Genomic DNA, 18,621 nt, shown 5'->3' with positions numbered 1-18,621 from the left:
ATATCAATGACTGCGGTGGATTGAAAATATACATAATTTAATTAAGTAAGTCAGAAGACAGACAAAGGTCTCTAGACTTAAGACCAGTTTATTCCGACAGAATGTATGGCGACTTTTTTTGAGGAATTTGAAAAGATAAATGTTGAACCACTTTCTGTGCTACATTCACGATTGAAATATGAATTATTGAATATAATTAAGTAAGTCAGAAGACAGAAAAAGGTCTCTAGACTTAAGACCAGTTTATTCCGACAGAATGTATGGCGACTTTTTTTGAGGAATTTGAAAAGATAAATGTTGAACCACTTTCTGTGCTACATTCACGATTGAAATATGAATTATTGAATATACGTTTGAAATATGAATACGCTTCAGTGTGATTGTAATTGGCCTATCATGACCTCAAAACTCTGAATAAGCAAGTTTACAATTACAATAGCAGTGCAATTATTTCAATATTCACACACTTGAGTTTAGGATTCGACCTGTCTGTTGTTTTGGCTGCCGGACTGGGACCGGCTGTTAAGAAGAGGAAATTTGAGGCTGCCGGAAATTGAAATTAATCCTTATATTTTTGGGCTCAATTACAATATTAAAAGCCATGTTGACACAATAAAACAGTGTTTACAGTCCGACTAATTGTTTTCATACCCTGCAAGTAGCAGTCATTGGTTGATAAGTTGTGCAAGCGCCGAGCAGTGCAGAGGTCACTGATTGCTCTGCTGTATGAGCAGAGCTAGAAACGAGTTGGAATAAAATCAAAACGTACATTTCAAGAATTCACTGCGATTTGCGTTGTACAAATGTAGAGATTGTTCTAGAATTAAAACCAAAGATCCAGCTCTCACAAGTTTATGGCGTCAATATAACCGAGAGATAATGTCCAAAGTTTTTCTAATGGCATAATGGCCTTTGTTTTAATCCTTGGTAACGGCATTAGGGGAGTTAGCGTCTGGCGTTGGGTTTTTTTAAACCAAAATAAAGCAGGAACCCCCTGCTTGCAATGCTCATGAATAAAGAATTGTTTTGTCATCGGTCTGGGTAGCTGATTTTACTCTTTTCTTTGTGTTACAAAAATCTCACATAAACGGTCGGTCGGTTCCTACTTGAGTTTCGAGTCTAATGTTTTGCAGGTGTACGAATCACCTAGGATCGCACTTCAACTTCAAGTCTGTGATATTATCGTATATATGATATGATGAACTAGAGTCTAGACGCACTAACACTTTAGTCAGAAAAGTAGCAACAAGAGAAACAATAAATGAAATATAAAAGTGTGTTTATAATTGAACTTGTATCTTTATACAATGTATCCCAATTTTAATTTTATACAATCCGATACAACTGATACAATCCGATACAACTATCTTATTCTAAATTATATTTATCGTATAATACAATCTATTGCGTGTTTGCCCTCTTTAAATTTGTCCCATAATCTTGTGTGCTCTTCATTGAACTTAAGGAATTTAGTTGCACCCGCGAGATGGCTGTATTTGTTTTCTTGTTTCTTAGACTAGCTTCACTGTTTGTCGATATTTCTGCTGAAAAGTATTGTGATCATGTTAACAAGCTAAACTAAATTATGCAGTATGTATACATCTGGCATTGAACAGGAATCATATCGTGATTAAATTTGAAATTGAGAATGTCTAGAGCTGAATATAATAAATTCTTACTGTTTTGAGAGGAGGTGGTTTTGATCCTCGACTTCAAGAATTCTTGAAAGCTTGGTACGGTGAAATAGTAAATAAAAATGTTAGTAGCAACAGTGAAATACATGAAAGAGTAGGCTGTCCTGTAGAAATGCACATGAAAGGAATGGTATTCTAGCTCCACGTAAGATTCGGTAAGATTAAAGACAGTTAACGGAGCTGATGAGATTATAAAAACTGTCGCTGTGAACAAAACAGTCGCAATACCTTTCCATTGGAGGCTTCCGTTGCATTTACTGGAGAGTTTCCTTGCCTCGATCAGATATTTTACCAGAAGGACAGATGCTAAAACTATTATGATTGTTGGAATGATCGACAGCAGTCCAAGAACCAAAGGTTTTAATAGTTTCCACTTTTTCTTATCAGTTGAGTATGCATAAACACAGGTGTATATTCTGAAGTCGAAGTAGACGTCATCTTTATCAACGAGCATCAGTGTAGCTGGAAAGTAGCAGGCAAACCCCCAAATAGCGGTACACAGTATGTGGATGTGCTTTCTTGATATAGACCTTGATTTCAAGGGATTTCTCAGAAGAAACAATTTCGTTGTTGTCATCCCACAGAGTAGGTATAATCCAGCTGGAAATCCTAAACGAGGACCATAGACATTGATGTAGAGAACGACAGTCCCCAAAACCCACCTGTTGGCGACAAGTGACACTATTTGGGGGAGAATGCAAGTGACAGCCATTAACAGGTCACAAACAGCAATATGCTGTATGAATACAACTACGCCATCATGAAGTTTGAATGCGTTGTATTTGATTGAAGCAACAAGGATGATGGCATCTCCGATCAGGGTGAAGAAGAAGATGGTGATGAACCAGCATGTAGCTGCGTACAATTCGAAACCCTGCATCTTTATATCGTACAAATCAAAGATAGATTCGTTGTGAGACATTAATACAGTTGTAGCTGAGGGCGAAAAGTTGAGATCTTAAATATGAATTTGGTAATAAATGTTTTACAGTGTGATTGTAAATGTGACGGATGACCTCGAAACTATGAATGAGCAAGCCTTACCTATTATATTTAGAATTATAAACATACAGTAGCAGTGCAATTATTTCAATAATTACAGACTAATGTGTTAACACTGTACGAATCACGCTTCACTGTTGTGTGATGCGTACAATAATCAAACTCGCCTGTTAGATTAATAAACTAATATCACCTAGGGTCGCGCTTCAAGTCTGTGATATTATCGTATATAATATATATTATCGTATATATATATATTATCGTATATATATATTATCGTATATATATATAATATATATATATCGTATATATCATATATATATGATGAATTAGACACACAAAAACTTTAATCAGAAAAGTGGCAATAAGAGAAACAGCAAGTGTAATGTGTATCTATAATTAAATTTGTATCTTTCTATAATTTGTCCCAATTTTACAATTGACTTACATAATTCAATTAACTTTATAGCAATGTATCGGTGAGCTTGGAGCTCCTGGTTGACTAGGTTTAGATTAAATTTAATTAATGAAAACCAAACCTAATATGCAGACTTAAGTTGTGCGAGATATCAATAGCCAACATGAAACAGTCAAGGATATATCTGAAGGAATGGAGCTAAGGCCACATCGGGGACAGGGAATGTACAAAATACATTGTTGACAATTTATCAACCAGCTGGCTGGATATCATCATACACTATCTGTGTTTTGAGTAAGTGTGGTTAATTTTAATCAAAACGTCGAAGTAGGCAGCTGGCAGATAATGTTACAAAATCTCAGATTATCAAGGCAAGCCAGGAGGTGCAAACTCTACAAGAAATTTGTTGTCCTTTTTCAGTAGTTGCCATCGAATGCAAAAGTATTGACGCTGAAAATATGAAATACGGTGTACCTAATATAGGCCGTACAAAATAACTGCGGTGAAGTATTAATCGAGTTATTCTATAGAAGTTGAGCTTTGTCTTAAAACTGGATCAGAAGCAGTTTTATAATTATAATGTGAATTTATAGGGTTTAGTAACGACACTTGCACTATGCACTTGACAACAAATTGAGGGACGACCTTTGATGCAAACGGTACTCTGTGTTTTAAAAGCGAATATGAGGGATAGTTCGCTGCTTTTTCTTATGAGAAAAGATGTGGAAGTGTCCAGCAGTCGCCCTCAACACTGTGCTTATAAACACTAATGAACAGACCTTGACAGGGCGACTCATTGAAAGGAGTGGAAACTGTCCAGTTTCTTTTAAAAGCACCGCTCTTTCAACGCGCCTGCTGCGCCAAATAGGTTATAAGATTAAGATTTAAGTTTTTGCTCTAATATTTATAGCTGACGCATAGTGATAAATTAATTTTGTCGACGGTGGCATTCGTCAGTCTGGCGTGGCCTTTTTGAGAGAATGACAGCCGATAATTTTGCCATCTTCATTTGCTAGGTTTATGTTATGAAATTAGAGGGAATTTGACCGGAAACTTACAGATCGCACAATCCTGAGCAACAAGCTGATTAAAGTTTAGAAAATGGATATTTTATGTATCGCACACAGCCATTAAACAGAGATTAGGTCGAGACAACAGCTTCTGTTCAAGAGAAATAAATTGAAATCCAAAACGTAATGTTGAACACAAGTGTTATGTTATGAATTATCATCATGTTTCAACCAGTATAATCAACCAGTAATAGTATAATCGTAACATAAGTTCTATAAGAAATGAAAGCCAGTAGTCCAACAAGAAAACTTCCAGAAACAGCCACCTGCTTCAATCATATAGCGTATATTAATATATGACAGGTTTTTCATCTGCTAATATTGAACCGCAATCTGACGACCCCCATACACTTCTCCGACAATGTAAATACGACGAAACAATAGACATTTCGTGCATTAATAGTAAAACAGAAATCTTCAGAGCAAATAAAAGACAATTCGCCATCAGAATCAAGGAAATTGATTAGCAAAGTCGGTATATAATGAGGTCCAGGTGGTCCAAAGTTAGATATTTCGAAAAAACAGAGACTTTGAAGTTCAGCTGCCATGAAGATTTAAACAGCGAATCCATGCTCCAATTCAAACCAAAGTATAATCTGACTTTTACGAAGAACGTTGTTAGAAAATAATTGACTGAGTCCACTTTTCTAGGGATTCTAATATATAGTTTTATACTTATAGTATCTGTAATCATGCAGCTAGAGCCAGGATAATAATACATAAGTGAGGTTTGGCATTTACTAATTCTGCACTGTTCACTCTTTTTAAAAGGTAAATTCCGTAAATTGCCTTCGTACTCACAACTCACGCACTGTCCTACTTCTTACAAACGTTTGACCATGCTGAGTCCACAAATACGCTCGTATTCCCAAAACCAGCGGTCTGATACGCAAAACAAAATAGAGTTGAGCGACTCAAGAAAACTAAAGACAGTTTACACTGATACTGTGAAAGAAATAGTATTAAATTATCATCTATAAAATGTTGACCGTTCAGAGTTGTAGTCATAAGTAAAGCATTAAAAAATGGTAGACTCGAATCTGAAAAAGTGGTTCGAATGGCTAATCTGCTGCATGCATAACATATCTAAGGTTTCAGTAACCTTGGCAACAATTGTCTTCTGACGAAATAAGTGGCCTCCTCTAAGACTTTGATGTGATTGGTGCCCAGAACCTTTAATCACATTGGTGATTCGGCTATTCACACGATCACGTGGGTTCTGATATTGGTATTGTTACAGATAAGCTAATAACCGACAGCACCCTGCTAATCAGATCAAGGTTTAATGAGTAAAGACAAAGTGTAATAATACAATTAATGCTCGTGAATACTCTAATCCCAATGAGCGAATTAGTTCACGGAAGTTTTTGAATAACCATAACTAAATTTAAATATAAATATATGGAATAAGGATACTCTTATTATTCGCAGACAAAGACTAACAGGTTGCGCTAACTGCTTCTATCTGTCGAATATTGTGATTGTGGCTGCGAGGTGGGATTGTTATGATTATTAGGTTGATGATTTCTATTAGCCACGTAATATATTTGTCTCCATAACACGAGTCATGAGTATTGAGTATTGATTGATGAGACTATGGTAGACCTGCACCCTGGCACAGACTATGGCGTAGACAAATGATTATGTTAGGGGACATGTCCCCTGGAAATATTGTGTGGTGCTGATGCAATGGCAGTCTTACTTATTTTATATTACTTTAAGTGTAATCAGTCTGCTGCAGTTTAGCCAATAAAATGTTACCATATTATAAGTAACCCCTAGCATAACATAATAAGAAGTGATTTAAATGCAATTAAGTTTACTAACTCAATCTTCATGACGGGGTATTTGTGATACGTCATTAAATCTGTGTATAACTCAAACTGTAACACTATAATTGAATGTGATCCACCAAGACTCAATAAGCGCAGGACTAGTGCAGTACTATACCTACAGGTTATTGCTAGGCTTTTCATCTGTATAACTTGACTGATTGTTACCTAATTGAAGCCATAGGTGAAAATAAGTTCAAAAAGTGGCATCTTAACGTAAGCTGACATTAAAAAAAAATCTTTTTACTTAACTTTTTTCAAAATTTAACCTGGCTTTGAAATTTTAAGGTAAGGAGGTGGCCTGAAAAGGTACTTATTTACAGTGGTGCCCTATAATAATGCAGCTGTGGGCTAATTTCTAATCATTTATTGATAAAGTGCAACTAAATAAATCGACTCTCCATATTGAACTATTATTCATGAAGATTTTCTACATTCTATAATATACAAAATAGAAAACGTTGCGAAATAAAGTATTAGAAACGGGACAAAAACACGTACACGATAATATCCACATAAACCACAGAAACCACTGTCAAAAACAAAATTTGTACACGTCTAGTATGTACATTGTACCGTGTTTAGTTTGGGTCTCCTCCTCTAATTTATACTCATTGTTTCATCAAATCATGTGCTGAAATTCTATCCTCGTAACAGGTGTCAAATGTTAGTACCTAGCTCCAATACATCTCACGAAACGTGTGCTATTGTTATTTTATTAACTTAAGTACTTAAACGCAGAGTAATACAAAGGGACTCATCGAATTCAATAGAGAATATTTTATTTGGATAAATGAATTCCTCGACTTTGATCAAACATTGGCTTGACCATTGACCAAGTTAAGTTCGGAGAGTCAGGGGACCAGGGCCGGGGTAAATAACCCTAGTGCAGACTACGTGTGACTACTTGTGACTACTTGGTGTGGAACAAACTAGACTGTAGAGCACGTATTATACACTGAACTAGTAGAAGGTTGATCCAGCTAGCACGGTAGCGTCTGTTAGTTTGACCTTCCGTGTAGGTCAAATGTATTGTTTGAATCTTTTCCATCCTGTAGTACAGAGAAGAGACATACTTTTGCAAAACTCTATATCCTATAGAACAAAGACTCAGAGAAGCATTCATCTTCAGTTAAACGCGTTTGGTACCTTAGCCAGCTTTCACTTACTTGCCTTGGAGCTTGTCAACAAGTGTTGGAGAGTCGGACGCGCCCCAAGGACTACATTGTTCCTGATTCTAGTCAGAGCAAAATTCATAACCCGCAGTACATCTCATCTGTTCTACTTTAAAAAGGTTTAAAGAATGTCTCTACATATTTTTACTTTGGGTTGGAAGAAGATAACATCGCAGCAGTGGCTTTTCAAATCTTACGGACGTCTGTACTCTACCTTAAGGGGCCGGGTCTTCATGAAATTTCTCTCGATATTGTTTTTAAAACTTTGTTTTTAATAAAGGGAAATGATATCTATCGGGAACCGGTCACGAGGGCGGAAGGGCGAAGGACCCAAGGGCGGAAGTTTCCTAAAAGGTTGAACACGACAGAGACGTGCACCACCGCGATTCGCCCCACTTCAGCGAAGTTTTGACCCAGACGGCTAGACCGCCGCCACGAAATTTTGACCCAGACCGCGGTTTTTGAGGTATTGGCCGCCAGATCAACAAATACAGCTGTTAACGATAAATTAGTTGTTCAATGCAGAGTGATATTAAGAAATCAATTCATATTCATCAGTTACACAACCAAATTTCCATCATGTACACTGACACAGTACACCGCAGTTTGGACATCTCTGGAACCCGAGGGCGAAGGACACAGGGGTGTCCTATACCCGTGAGATGGTACTAAGTAGTATAGACTTATTTGGAAGGCCTCATCCTAGCACTGAGGCCTATCAAACATGTGCCCAAGATAAAACTATTAATGAGCACCAATCTGCTTTGTCTTGAATATATAAAACCAATTTTAAACAAACAAAAATCGTAATCATATTAAACTATTTCTATACCACACTATACAGGAATTATTCAAAGGTTAAAAATTTACTGCGCATATTTCAATAAAAAGCCTGATAATAGAGATATGCCCTAGAAATGAAAGGAATCACATATTTTTCCACTTTTTAGGCTTGATGTTCCCAAATAAAATTTAATCCTCGAATCAACTGAAACGTGCAATGATTTAGCTCACAAATTTCGAGTATGATGCTCACGGAAAAGGAGTGATTATTCCAGGTTCATATTTAAAGTAAAGTAAATACTGGTTTTGTTAAAAATAGCAAATTTTGCAGAGCAAGAAACCATCAAGTGTTGGGTGATACCATTGAATAGTAACCTCCAACCAATACCCTATGTTCGTAACTCACACTCTACGGGCGTCAACCTTCTATGAAATATACAATAAACTCTCAACAGTCTGGTTCATCTCTCCGATATTGCACTTTCTATAAAAATGCTAGATGTGTTTCTCATATGATCTGAACATACTTTGATCTAAACATTCCTTAGCTTAAAATTTTAAACTTAAATTTTAAACTTAAATAGTGAATTCTTTAGATTGATTTGTCGTATATATGCAGATATTCAGTATGGATCCTTCAGTTAACTTTAATATATGATAAGTTCTCAACTGCCTAGTTCATTTCTCTCCAACTAAGCATTTTCTATCAAAATTCAATGTGTTACTCATATGAAAACTTTGATCATCCCTTTATATTACTTAACATTTTAAACTTATTCTTAAATAGCGAATTCTTTAGATTGATTTGACGTAAATGCAGATCTTCAGTCTTAAAGTTAACCCTTTCATGAATTAGAAAACCTTGTGTCGGTGAGATAGGTTTGCACTTTGCTCTTAAAATAATTTAATAAATGACTCAAATTAAAATGTCCAATCAGTTAACCATAACCATATAACAATGAACCATGATTTCCTTCTAATTCTCAACTGACAAAACACGAATCACAGGCTTGTTTTAGAATTAGGAATAACCATTGCCTCCGTTCGCGTCGTAATCTCGTCTCTATCTGCTGCTTCTGGAATAGAATTGGATTTGTGAAAAGAAATTAAGCACATAACAAATACAAACGGGCATTTCAATCTTCGACCCTTACACCTTGCCGTTTTGTGTTAGGGTTGGGGTTGGGTTGATGTAAATTGAGGGTGAAATTCGTACCAGCATCATATTAATCTGCTTTACCGTAACAATACTCAATGAATTCGCTCATATTTCACCTGATTTAGCAGCAGTAAGATTCAGAAGAACCATGATCTCTGTAGCTTTAATCTTGAGAAATTTCTTGAAACTCGGAACAGTAGCACCGTAAATGAAAACATTGGAGATAACGTTAAAGTAGAGCAAACTGTACGCTACCCTGAAGTAGTAAATATGGAAGAATACATGTTCTTTTCTGACATACATTGCACAGTAGTTGTATACAGTGAGGGGTATTGAGGATACCACGAAAACTACTGCAGTGAGTAGTACAGTAGCAATTCCTTGCCACCTGATTTTGCCACCACTTTGACGCGCCACTCTTCTCGCATTGACCAAGTGTTTGATCAACAGAATAGATGTTATAACAATCACAAGGTTCGGTAGAATTCCCATGATTCCAAATACAATAGGTACCAGCAGCTTCCATATTGGAGCTGAGAAAGCGTACATCCCAGCGTAAAGTCTGAAGTCAAAGTAGGTGTCGTCCTTATCAACAATTAGCAAAGATCCAGGATAATAAGAAGATATGATCCAGATACCCGCACATAGAATATGAGCCCGTTTTCTGGTGAATGAGGCTCCTGCCAGAGGACATTGGATCAGAAATAACTTAGTAGATGTTAAAGCAGCAACTAATAACATACTGACTGGGTAACAGTAACGAGTACCGTATGTGTTGATGTAGTAGAAAGCTTTTCCCATGATCCAGTTTTTAGCGATAAAAGAGACAGTTTGAGGAAAAGTAAGCGAAAATACCAAAAGAAGATCACATACTGCAATGTGCTGAATCAAGGCGAGGATAGCTTTGTGAAGTTCGAAAGCATTATATTTGATTGAAGATACGAGTGTAACTGTATTACCCAGAACAGAAGATAGAAGTACTAGGAAGATCCATGTTAACCAGATGTAGTGTTCTGCATCAGTTTTAACAGCGTATAAATCTCTGTCAGATTCGTTAAACATGGGCATCTCTTTTGGAAGTGTTGGTGATTCATGTTCATGACGTCATATCGTAGTTACTGCCGAAAAAAAAGAAGGGATTTTATTTAATAATCGATCGTTAACAAATTTGATATATTCACAAAATTTTAGTTTATCAAAAAATTTCAGTAAGAAAGTTGTTCCCTTGAAAGAAAGCTGAGGTTATATGATGCTCAAGTTGTATCTGTATTGATTTACAACTCAAATAGGGGGGGGGGGGGGGGGGCCAACCATATTAAAGTATATTAAAGTATATCCCCGGGTCAAAATCGGAAAAAATCCTACATTTTAATATACTTTAATATACCTACAATTAGAAGATTTATATTCTTCGTTAAGATTTACATGATGAACTATATTTTTCACTCAGATTCGCAAGATAAGCCTGTTTTAGGACTAGTACATGAATTTCCATCCAGATTGGTCAAAAATTGGCTGAGCTATGAGCTTTAAAAAATATGCCCATATTTGGGCATACGCTTTTGCCCAAATTCGCTTTTGCCCAAATTCGATAAAATTTCAATATTTTTTAATGAGACTAACTCTATGTGAAAGATATAACTCAGTGTTTGTTGAATATAGTGGATACTAAATAAAAAGACCTCCATGAACAAAATTGGGAAAATTTCACATAATATCTCTGTTCGGAATACTAGCCAAAATGTCATCATTAAAATTGAAATAACTCCATCAGTTTTCAATATTTTTTCAAGAACTTTTTGGAATCGATTAAGAATTGCATTTCAAGCTTATTTTGGGTAACAATTTTCGATGTAGGCCTCCAAGGATAAGGATATATTAAAGTATATTGTAGGTATATTAAAGTATATTAAAGTATATCCCCGGGTCAAAATCGGGAAAAATCCTACATTTTAATATACTTTAATATGGTTGGCCCCCCCCCCAAATAGTTGGAGTCCTAAGAAAGCAACCATGGAGAAAATGGACACACTCCATCGTAGACACCTCAGGTCCATTTTAAACATCAAATGGCCTAAAGGTATGATAAGCAACAAAGCATTGTATGAACGGTGCAAAGTTGAAAAGTTATCCAAGCGTATTGAACACCAGCGGTGGAAGATGTTTGGACACATTCTCAGGAGTATGGAGAACACCCCAGCCCAAACGGCTCTCTCTTTTGCAATTGGATCAGATAATTTATTCATTGGTAGATTGGGGAGACCTAGAATGAACTTGTTATCGGTTTTAAGAAGTGATTTAAGTAGTAGAAATTTGCAAATGGACAACTTGCATGAATTGAACGAAATTAGAGATATAGCTGCACTGCATGCAACAGATGTTGGGAAAATCTTTTTCAAGGGTACAGTTTACCGCATTAAGGTATTTTTAAGAATCATTTTTGTTGGTAAGATCCTGTTTTATAATAATAGTAATAAAAAATTTCAGTCGAAATTTACCTGCCCATCTGATGCAATAGTGTAACTGTTTTTTAGTTAAATTGTAACAAAATATCTGATATCGCGCATAGAAGATAATAATTCGGCCGTTCGCAAAGAGTGGCAAGGCTACAGAACAGATGTACACAGCTAGATGCTTTAAAGTTTACTATATCCAGGCTAAAGACGATCGACAGGTCCTTTACTGTTAATGTATAACTGCTTACTGTACGAGGAACATCATAGTAACTACTATCGACGGACAGGGTGTGATTCTTTTGTTTATTATAAGGAGTATAAGGAAACATGTACATTTTATAGAGCTCAGATTAAATCCGTTAATTATAAAGGTATGATTACAATTAAACGAATTTGAATTGCATCACAGTCATGGTTCATTAAATCTTGCACTGTGGCCAGATGGGACTTGTTGGCAAAATTTGAAGAGTCAAACAAAGCCGAGAACTGGTTAGAGAAACCATTGGGCAGTGAAACCTATACTAGACCTGTACAAACTTTCAACAATGCAATCTTCAGTAGGCAGAACCGTAGGTATGACTAGACCTAAACACTAGGACATTGCAGTCATAAGCATGACTAGACAATATACATATAAATACCAGCCTCCTGCACAGTCCTCAGTGAGGCATTAATAAGTCAATAGCAGACGAGGCCAGGACTTATCTCTTATTATGTATTAATCCCAGCACTAACAGGTGCCTTTTACTGGTATCGTTAACTTATGTTTATTTATAACGGATACAAGTTACTACTTACTTCAGTTATATTTCTACCGGTGTCAGAATCTCTGAAAGTACGCGCAGCTACCTAACTTTAATATCATATTATATATAGTCTGGTCAGTTATGGACAAAATCAGATCAAAATCTGCATTTCATAGTAGAGGGCTGAAAATTTTTTTGGGGGTTCTCAAAGTTCTTTAGAACCGAAAAAACTTCGGAGCCCTAAAATTCAGACTGGGAAAATTGCCCATTTGGCCACGCCCATTTTTGGTACCAAAATGTCCAGGCGCAATCTGAGTGAAATATATATAATGTCATTCCTAACATGTTAGGGGTCTAAATCTATGTATTTTTGCACGACGAATCGATTGGCAAGGTTCTTAAAGCTCTAAAACACTTATTTTTTGCAAAAAACTGAATAAATAGTATTTTACGCGCCAAATTTTTCAGTCACGAATGATAAAAATCGTTCAAAATCGATTTCCTGACATGTTAGGTGTCTAAACCCATGCATTTTGCACGACGAGTTGATTGGGAAGAAAATTCAAGCCCTAAAACACTTCTATTTAGTGGAAAAATGAAGAAATCGTGTTTTATTTGTCCCAATTTTGAAATCAGAATTGGTTCAAAAATGTTAAAAATTGAATAGGGTGAAATCCGTTGGATTTGAAAGGCAATAAGGATTTAGCAACGGAATGTGGTAGTTAGGACCCCTACGAATATATTTAGACTTGTCCCCAATTTTTATCTCACGGCAACACCACCTTTTACCACTTTTTACCACCTTCTTAGTTCTTACCACCTTTCTGGTTTGCCAAATATCTTTAGTTGTGAACGTCGTAGAAGGTTGCAAATTAATCGAGGATGTTTATATCATCAAGGAGAAAAACCTTTGTTAGAAAACTTTTTACGTTGGACAATCAGCCAATTGGATAATTACCAATTAGCTTATTACCAAAACAATTGAAAATTTTTTATTGGCTCAAAATGATCGATATCAATTGAAACACGGAAAAATGTAGTGTTTTTTTATTTTTGCACCACGTCGTGCAAAAATACATAGATTTAGACCCCTAACATGTTAGGAATGACATTATATATATTTCACTCAGATTGCGCCTGGACATTTTGGTACCAAAAATGGGCGTGGCCAAATGGGCGAATCTCCCAGTCTGAATTTTAGGGCTCCGAAGTTTTTTCGGTTCTTAAGACCTTTGAGAGCCCCCAAAAAAATTTTCAGCCCTCTACTATGAAATGCAGGTAAATATCCATAACTGACCAGACTAATATATATATATATGGTAGGTAACACAACACATGATCAATCAAGTGACACCGTCTTTGTGCTATATTATATAGACTGTAGAGGACATGTGTAATGTGTCACATGTGTAACATATGTAACATACGTAACATACGTTACACATGTCACATATTATATATTAGATAGCGTAGACTAGGTCACAACTAGCAATGTAATGTGTGTTAGTCATTGTATAACGTCCTGGAGTGTGTACCGTCTAGCTGGGCGCTTAGTTACTGCTAAAACGAAAATAAGCTGACAACGATAATCGTATAATGATATAATGGCTACATCAGCTATGGAACCACTACGCATTAAGCTTCGCATCGCGTACACTATTTATACTAGTAAGAGCGCGAGCGTCGAGCTGATAATTATACCTTACTTTTAACTACTAGTTGTAATAAGGCCATCTAGTTTAATATAGCTGTGATCCTGTAAATGTGATTTTTAATTTATGTATTCGAACGAAAGAAGGACAAACTACAACGAAAGAAGGACAAACTACAAAAAATGTACCGCACATGACTTTGTAAGTGGAGAAGAAGACAAGGAGAATAATTACACAACAAGAACAATTACTGTCAGTTATGGAAAGATATCATAATTTAGTTAGCATGAATGAAAAGCACCAATAAATAATAATCAAGTACGGATACGGATTGCACACCTGGCTACGGAAGATTCTATACGATAGAAGTAAAACAGTAGGAACTAAGAAATGGAGAGAAACAATCTAAATTATAACACGAACAAAACCTCGTCAGAACTAGTCTTTATCGCCAACATTAAATCTAAATACATCTCATGCTCTTTCTCTTCCCCTTATCTATTGTAAACGTCACAAAAGGAGAGTCGCCTCATGGTTGGGCTTATGTTCTCAAACAGACACAAGAGATGTTCTAATTGTTCCTCCTATCCCGTTACCATTATCTGCGGGCTATTGGTGGGCTATTGGTGGCGGAGAATTTGCATTTATGACAAAGGAGTTAGTGATTTGTGGAGGAGGATATGAACAGGAGAGCGGGTAAACAAACATTATCTCTTTACAGATATTGGGAGTTAAAGTTCACTCACATAGATCCACTACGGAATACTGCGATACTCCCATTACTGGGGATTATCGTTATTTACCACACCGATAAAAACCAACTTGTTAAATCCAAAGCAAACAACAAATGATAAGATTGTAAATACTAAAAGCATTAGTTCCAACATGCCCGTCTTTTTCCTTATACCTGACAAGAAGAACAAATTCTGGTATCAAATGGATACTTGTAGTTCTACCTTCACTTAGCTTTAATTTGTCTGCTTGTTAATTGTCTAGATATGTAAAATAGCTGGGGCCGTCCGGCAGCAATTCAAACATGACGTCAAACGAAGAGACAAAGGATATTAACACCATAACTGATGAATTATTATTAATTAGCGCTGATCAGATTTTACTGTACTAGCTGAAAGACCGTCATTCTGCCGTGTTTCCATTGGCGAAATTGTTTGCCATTTCCTACCAATTCCGAGTTATGATGTCAACAATTTCTAAACGTTAACGTGGTTCATATGATCAAAGATATGCGGTTCATGAAATGTTTCTTCTGTGGTATTACCTGGCTACCACCTATTACTAAGACGCGCAGGCGCAGCGAGTCATAATCCCATAATTTCTGTGCTGAGAAACCGCAATTGTGTATTTTGTAACCAAAAACATGTTATATTACAGCAATATAAATAAGTTGGGATGAGTTTTACATTGTTCAAATTGAGATTTGAGATTTCTAAACACGTTTCAAATAATTCAGGAACGTTTCAAAAGAATGTAGAAGTAACGGTTAACGCCAATCTTAGCGCCTCTTTCACGAGACAGAAAATAAAGATCTACAGTCAGCCTACCCAGCACCAGGTATATTTATGTTTATGTATCAGAAACTTGTGGATTGGTGCAAACTGAAAAATAACCGCTATGAGGACATTTATATACTCGACTTAAAATACAGTGTTATCGCTTGGACCTTTAATTTTTAGGAGCTGCTGACATGATTTGATTTGATTTGAAACTTTTACAAAATAGCAAATATACAAATGTACAGCAAGTCGAACAAACATATAAAATGGGCCGAAATGTATAAATGCTATAAAGCGTGGGTCAGTGAAACAAGTACAGAGGACAACTTTCAAAACAGGAGTTTTATGGCCGCCCAAAGTCTCAATAACATCACCTCCACCTAGTAATAAAATTATGAGATATGAAAAGTGTGAAACAATCAAATAATAAAATATTCAAAATATATAGTTGTCTCTTAAATACAGATAACGTCTGAAAATTCTTAAAATAATCATCACTCCTTCATATATACTGATCAGTGTCCGAGAGTGTAACTCATGATGACTTCTTATCACGGCTACATACCTTCCCGTACCGGATGTAGTGGTCGAGATGAGTCTGTTCCGCCCTCTTCTTCTTCAGGTCAGTGACCAGATGCTTCCTTGTTGCTCGTTCTTCGCTGGATCTGTCTGGACATATCCATACATCTTTGTGCTTCTCCCTCAGTCTCCCTGTTTTCATCAGAATCTGATGAACCGCTGTTGAGCTTGGGACGGTGATCTTGACTGGTCGGATAGCCGTACTACCTGGCCTCTTCCAACCGACTCTAGTCGCTTCGAAGTGAGGTTTCTCCCCGATCTCCTCCAAAACTGCGGTAACTAGCGCTGGAAGCTGTTCTTCCTCCTCTTCTTTCAGCCCAAACACGATCAGGTTCTTGCTCCTGTCCTCCTCTGCAGCCACACTCTTCATCACCTTCTTCAGGATTTTACTGTTGCAGACCGTACCACTTGCACTGTTCTGTTGAACAGCTGCACTATAGTTCTGAATCCCTGACTCCACCGTTGTTTGGACTGTCTCCTCAACAGACGTCTTAAGCAACTGTAGTTGTTCGTCCTTCTGCATCAGCAGCTGGCCCTGCAGTCTGATCACCTTTTCTTTGTCTGCTAGTGCTTCCGTCTTGAAGCACTCGATGATCTCCTTCAAGAGATACATCTGACTATTCTGCCGACGAACAAGGTCCACTGCATCCACAATCCAGCCAGACAGAGTCTGTTTATCCTTAGTCTTGATCTTTTCACGACTTTCGTAGTCAATTTCACGGTAGTGAAACTGCATAGTGAAACTGCATAGTGAACTGCCATCTGAAAATACAGTGCAGGCACGTAGCCAGGGGGGGGGGGCTAGGGGGGCTGCAGAAAAAATTGAACCCCAGAAAAAAAATAATCCCCATGGTCGCCTGGTAACTGGGCTGTGTTTATGACTGCAGTCAGTCAAAGATTTGAACTGTGGATTAGTAAATATCTGTCATAACATCCAAACGAACATTCTAGAAGACTTCTGTAAATAGTCAATAGTGTCCCCTAGACCGTAGGAAATGTCAAAATCTTAAGACGATGAGGCTTGAGTAAGTCTTAAAGTCTGATTGGAGAATGCAGATTGCTGTTGTGAAGTTACCAAATTTACGTGAGTACTTGATTCTTTTCAATCCCAGTTTATTGCTGTCCTACAAATTTCTTTAATGCCAGACCCCTGCAGCCGTCAGACCCCTGCCACAGCTTGCTCGCTTCGCTCGCCGACAGCCCCACCCAAAGAAAAATCCTGGCTACGTGCCTGATACAGTGTTATCGCTTGGACCTTTAATTTTTAGGAGCTGCTGACATAGTGAACTGCCATCTAATGCTACTGCAGTAACACTCATTTTTAATTTTTTGAGAAAAACGATCACCATTTAGGACCACGTGTCCTAAAATGTTCCCGAAAACGTCCATTTTGGTCATTGGTCACTGAACGACACTCTCGCCTCCCGTACGTACCGGCCACCGGGTACATTGTACGCGTACCAGGTGTTCTCTGTTCAGGGACCACGTCCATTTTCGCCAATGACTAATACTATGCTAGGGCTTACAATTATTATTGATATACGTTTCAAATGTACTACAAATTATTATAATCATGATATATAAATAGCTCTAATCTCCATGTAAAGTTTTGGTATAATTCCATTCACATGACGTGGAAAGCTTCAACAATTTATCCATCGCCGTATCTAAAACATTATGATTATAAGACGTACAATATTACATATTATTGCTTTTTCAGGAGGTGCTGGTTCATAACATGATCCCTGAAAAGGTCTACCTTCAGAATGGCGAATCTTACAACTTGGAGTTCACATTTTCCTTGTCATCTCCAAACATCTCTGATTTAGGTAGAGCTCCGATATTTGAGTCTGTTTAAAACAACTTTATGAGTTTAATCATCTGACAATTGGTGATTCATAATTAGAATAACTTTCATCATGATTTTGATTTACAGTTTTTTAGAATTTTAAATGGCTATCACTTTGAGTAAAATCAAGATATTTGTTTCAGACTATTTGATTGCAGAGTCGCACGTTAGCTTGAATGTCTGGAATGGAACCTTTCTGGAAATCAGCTCCGACAAGGAAGTTGATTATCGTACCTTGAAAGTCTTGTATACCATTCATATCACGGATATTGGGAAAGCTAATAGAGCCGAGCCAGGTTTGACAGCGAATTTATTCTCAATATTGGGCCTGCCGCCTGCATTCTGCAGGACTCAGGAGTAACGCTGGCATATTGTATTCTTCAAAACGGTTGTAGTGTATGGAGTTGCTTTGTCATGCTTTGCTGTGCTTACGTTGCGCGGTCAATCCTGGCCCAACCTATATTTTACAATTTACTTGTGGTCTGTCCAAGTTGAAATGAATATTCGCATGATTTATACGAAGGCATATGGTACGATAAAGAACAGATTATATGTCCAAATTTTTATTTTAAAATAACAATTTGAAACTATTCGGAATGCAGGTGAAAAGATAGTGCCTGTGAGTATAGCGGTGTTTCCCAGTCAGGCCTGTACGTTGGCTCCGTTCCATATAATGCTCGGTTGTAAACCATGTG

At 37.0% G+C, this 18,621-nt stretch overlaps 2 protein-coding genes across 5 annotated transcripts in view; one reads left to right on the top strand and one right to left on the bottom strand.

Annotated features, from left to right (window-relative positions):
* Window positions 1-18,621, top strand: part of LOC134812460 (uncharacterized) — a 99,652-nt gene that overhangs the window by 69,942 nt on the left and 11,089 nt on the right. For all 3 annotated transcript variants that reach the window (XM_063819892.1, XM_063819893.1, XM_063819894.1), the window contains 4 exons: window positions 15,456-15,556; window positions 17,798-17,906; window positions 18,070-18,222; window positions 18,529-18,618. In XM_063819892.1, coding sequence (XP_063675962.1) covers window positions 15,456-15,556; window positions 17,798-17,906; window positions 18,070-18,222; window positions 18,529-18,618 — 453 coding nt within the window. The remainder of the gene's footprint in view (window positions 1-15,455; window positions 15,557-17,797; window positions 17,907-18,069; window positions 18,223-18,528; window positions 18,619-18,621) is intronic.
* LOC134813434 (cysteinyl leukotriene receptor 2-like) lies at window positions 1,401-2,625 on the bottom strand. 2 transcript variants are annotated; one of them, XM_063821211.1, is made up of 2 exons: window positions 1,680-2,625; window positions 1,401-1,544 (listed from the first exon to the last, which is right to left on the bottom strand). In XM_063821211.1, the coding sequence occupies exons 1-2, from the start codon at window positions 2,614-2,616 to the stop codon at window positions 1,402-1,404; spliced, it is 1,080 nt and encodes a 359-aa protein (XP_063677281.1). In that variant the 5' UTR covers window positions 2,617-2,625; the 3' UTR covers window position 1,401. The 2 variants fall into 2 exon arrangements, with proteins under 2 accessions (XP_063677281.1, XP_063677282.1); XM_063821212.1 differs by having other exon boundaries at window positions 1,401-1,541.

This window comes from Bolinopsis microptera, chromosome 3 (genome assembly GCF_026151205.1).
Source record: "Bolinopsis microptera isolate Bmic1 chromosome 3, MBARI_Bmic_1.0, whole genome shotgun sequence".
NCBI lineage: Eukaryota > Metazoa > Ctenophora > Tentaculata > Lobata > Bolinopsidae > Bolinopsis > Bolinopsis microptera.
Note: the sequence above shows the minus strand (reverse complement) of the source record. Positions and strands in the feature narration are given on the sequence as shown.

What these genes read in the sequence shown, in the direction of transcription:
- LOC134813434 (XM_063821211.1), bottom strand. Translation starts at nt 2,616, where the DNA reads ATGTCTCACAACGAATCTATCTTTGATTTGTACGATATAAAGATGCAG. An exon ending in AACCACCTCCTCTCAAAACA is followed by an intron (nt 1,545 to 1,679) that starts GTAAGAATTTAT and finishes AATACTTTTCAG; the next exon opens with CAGAAATATCGACAAACAGT.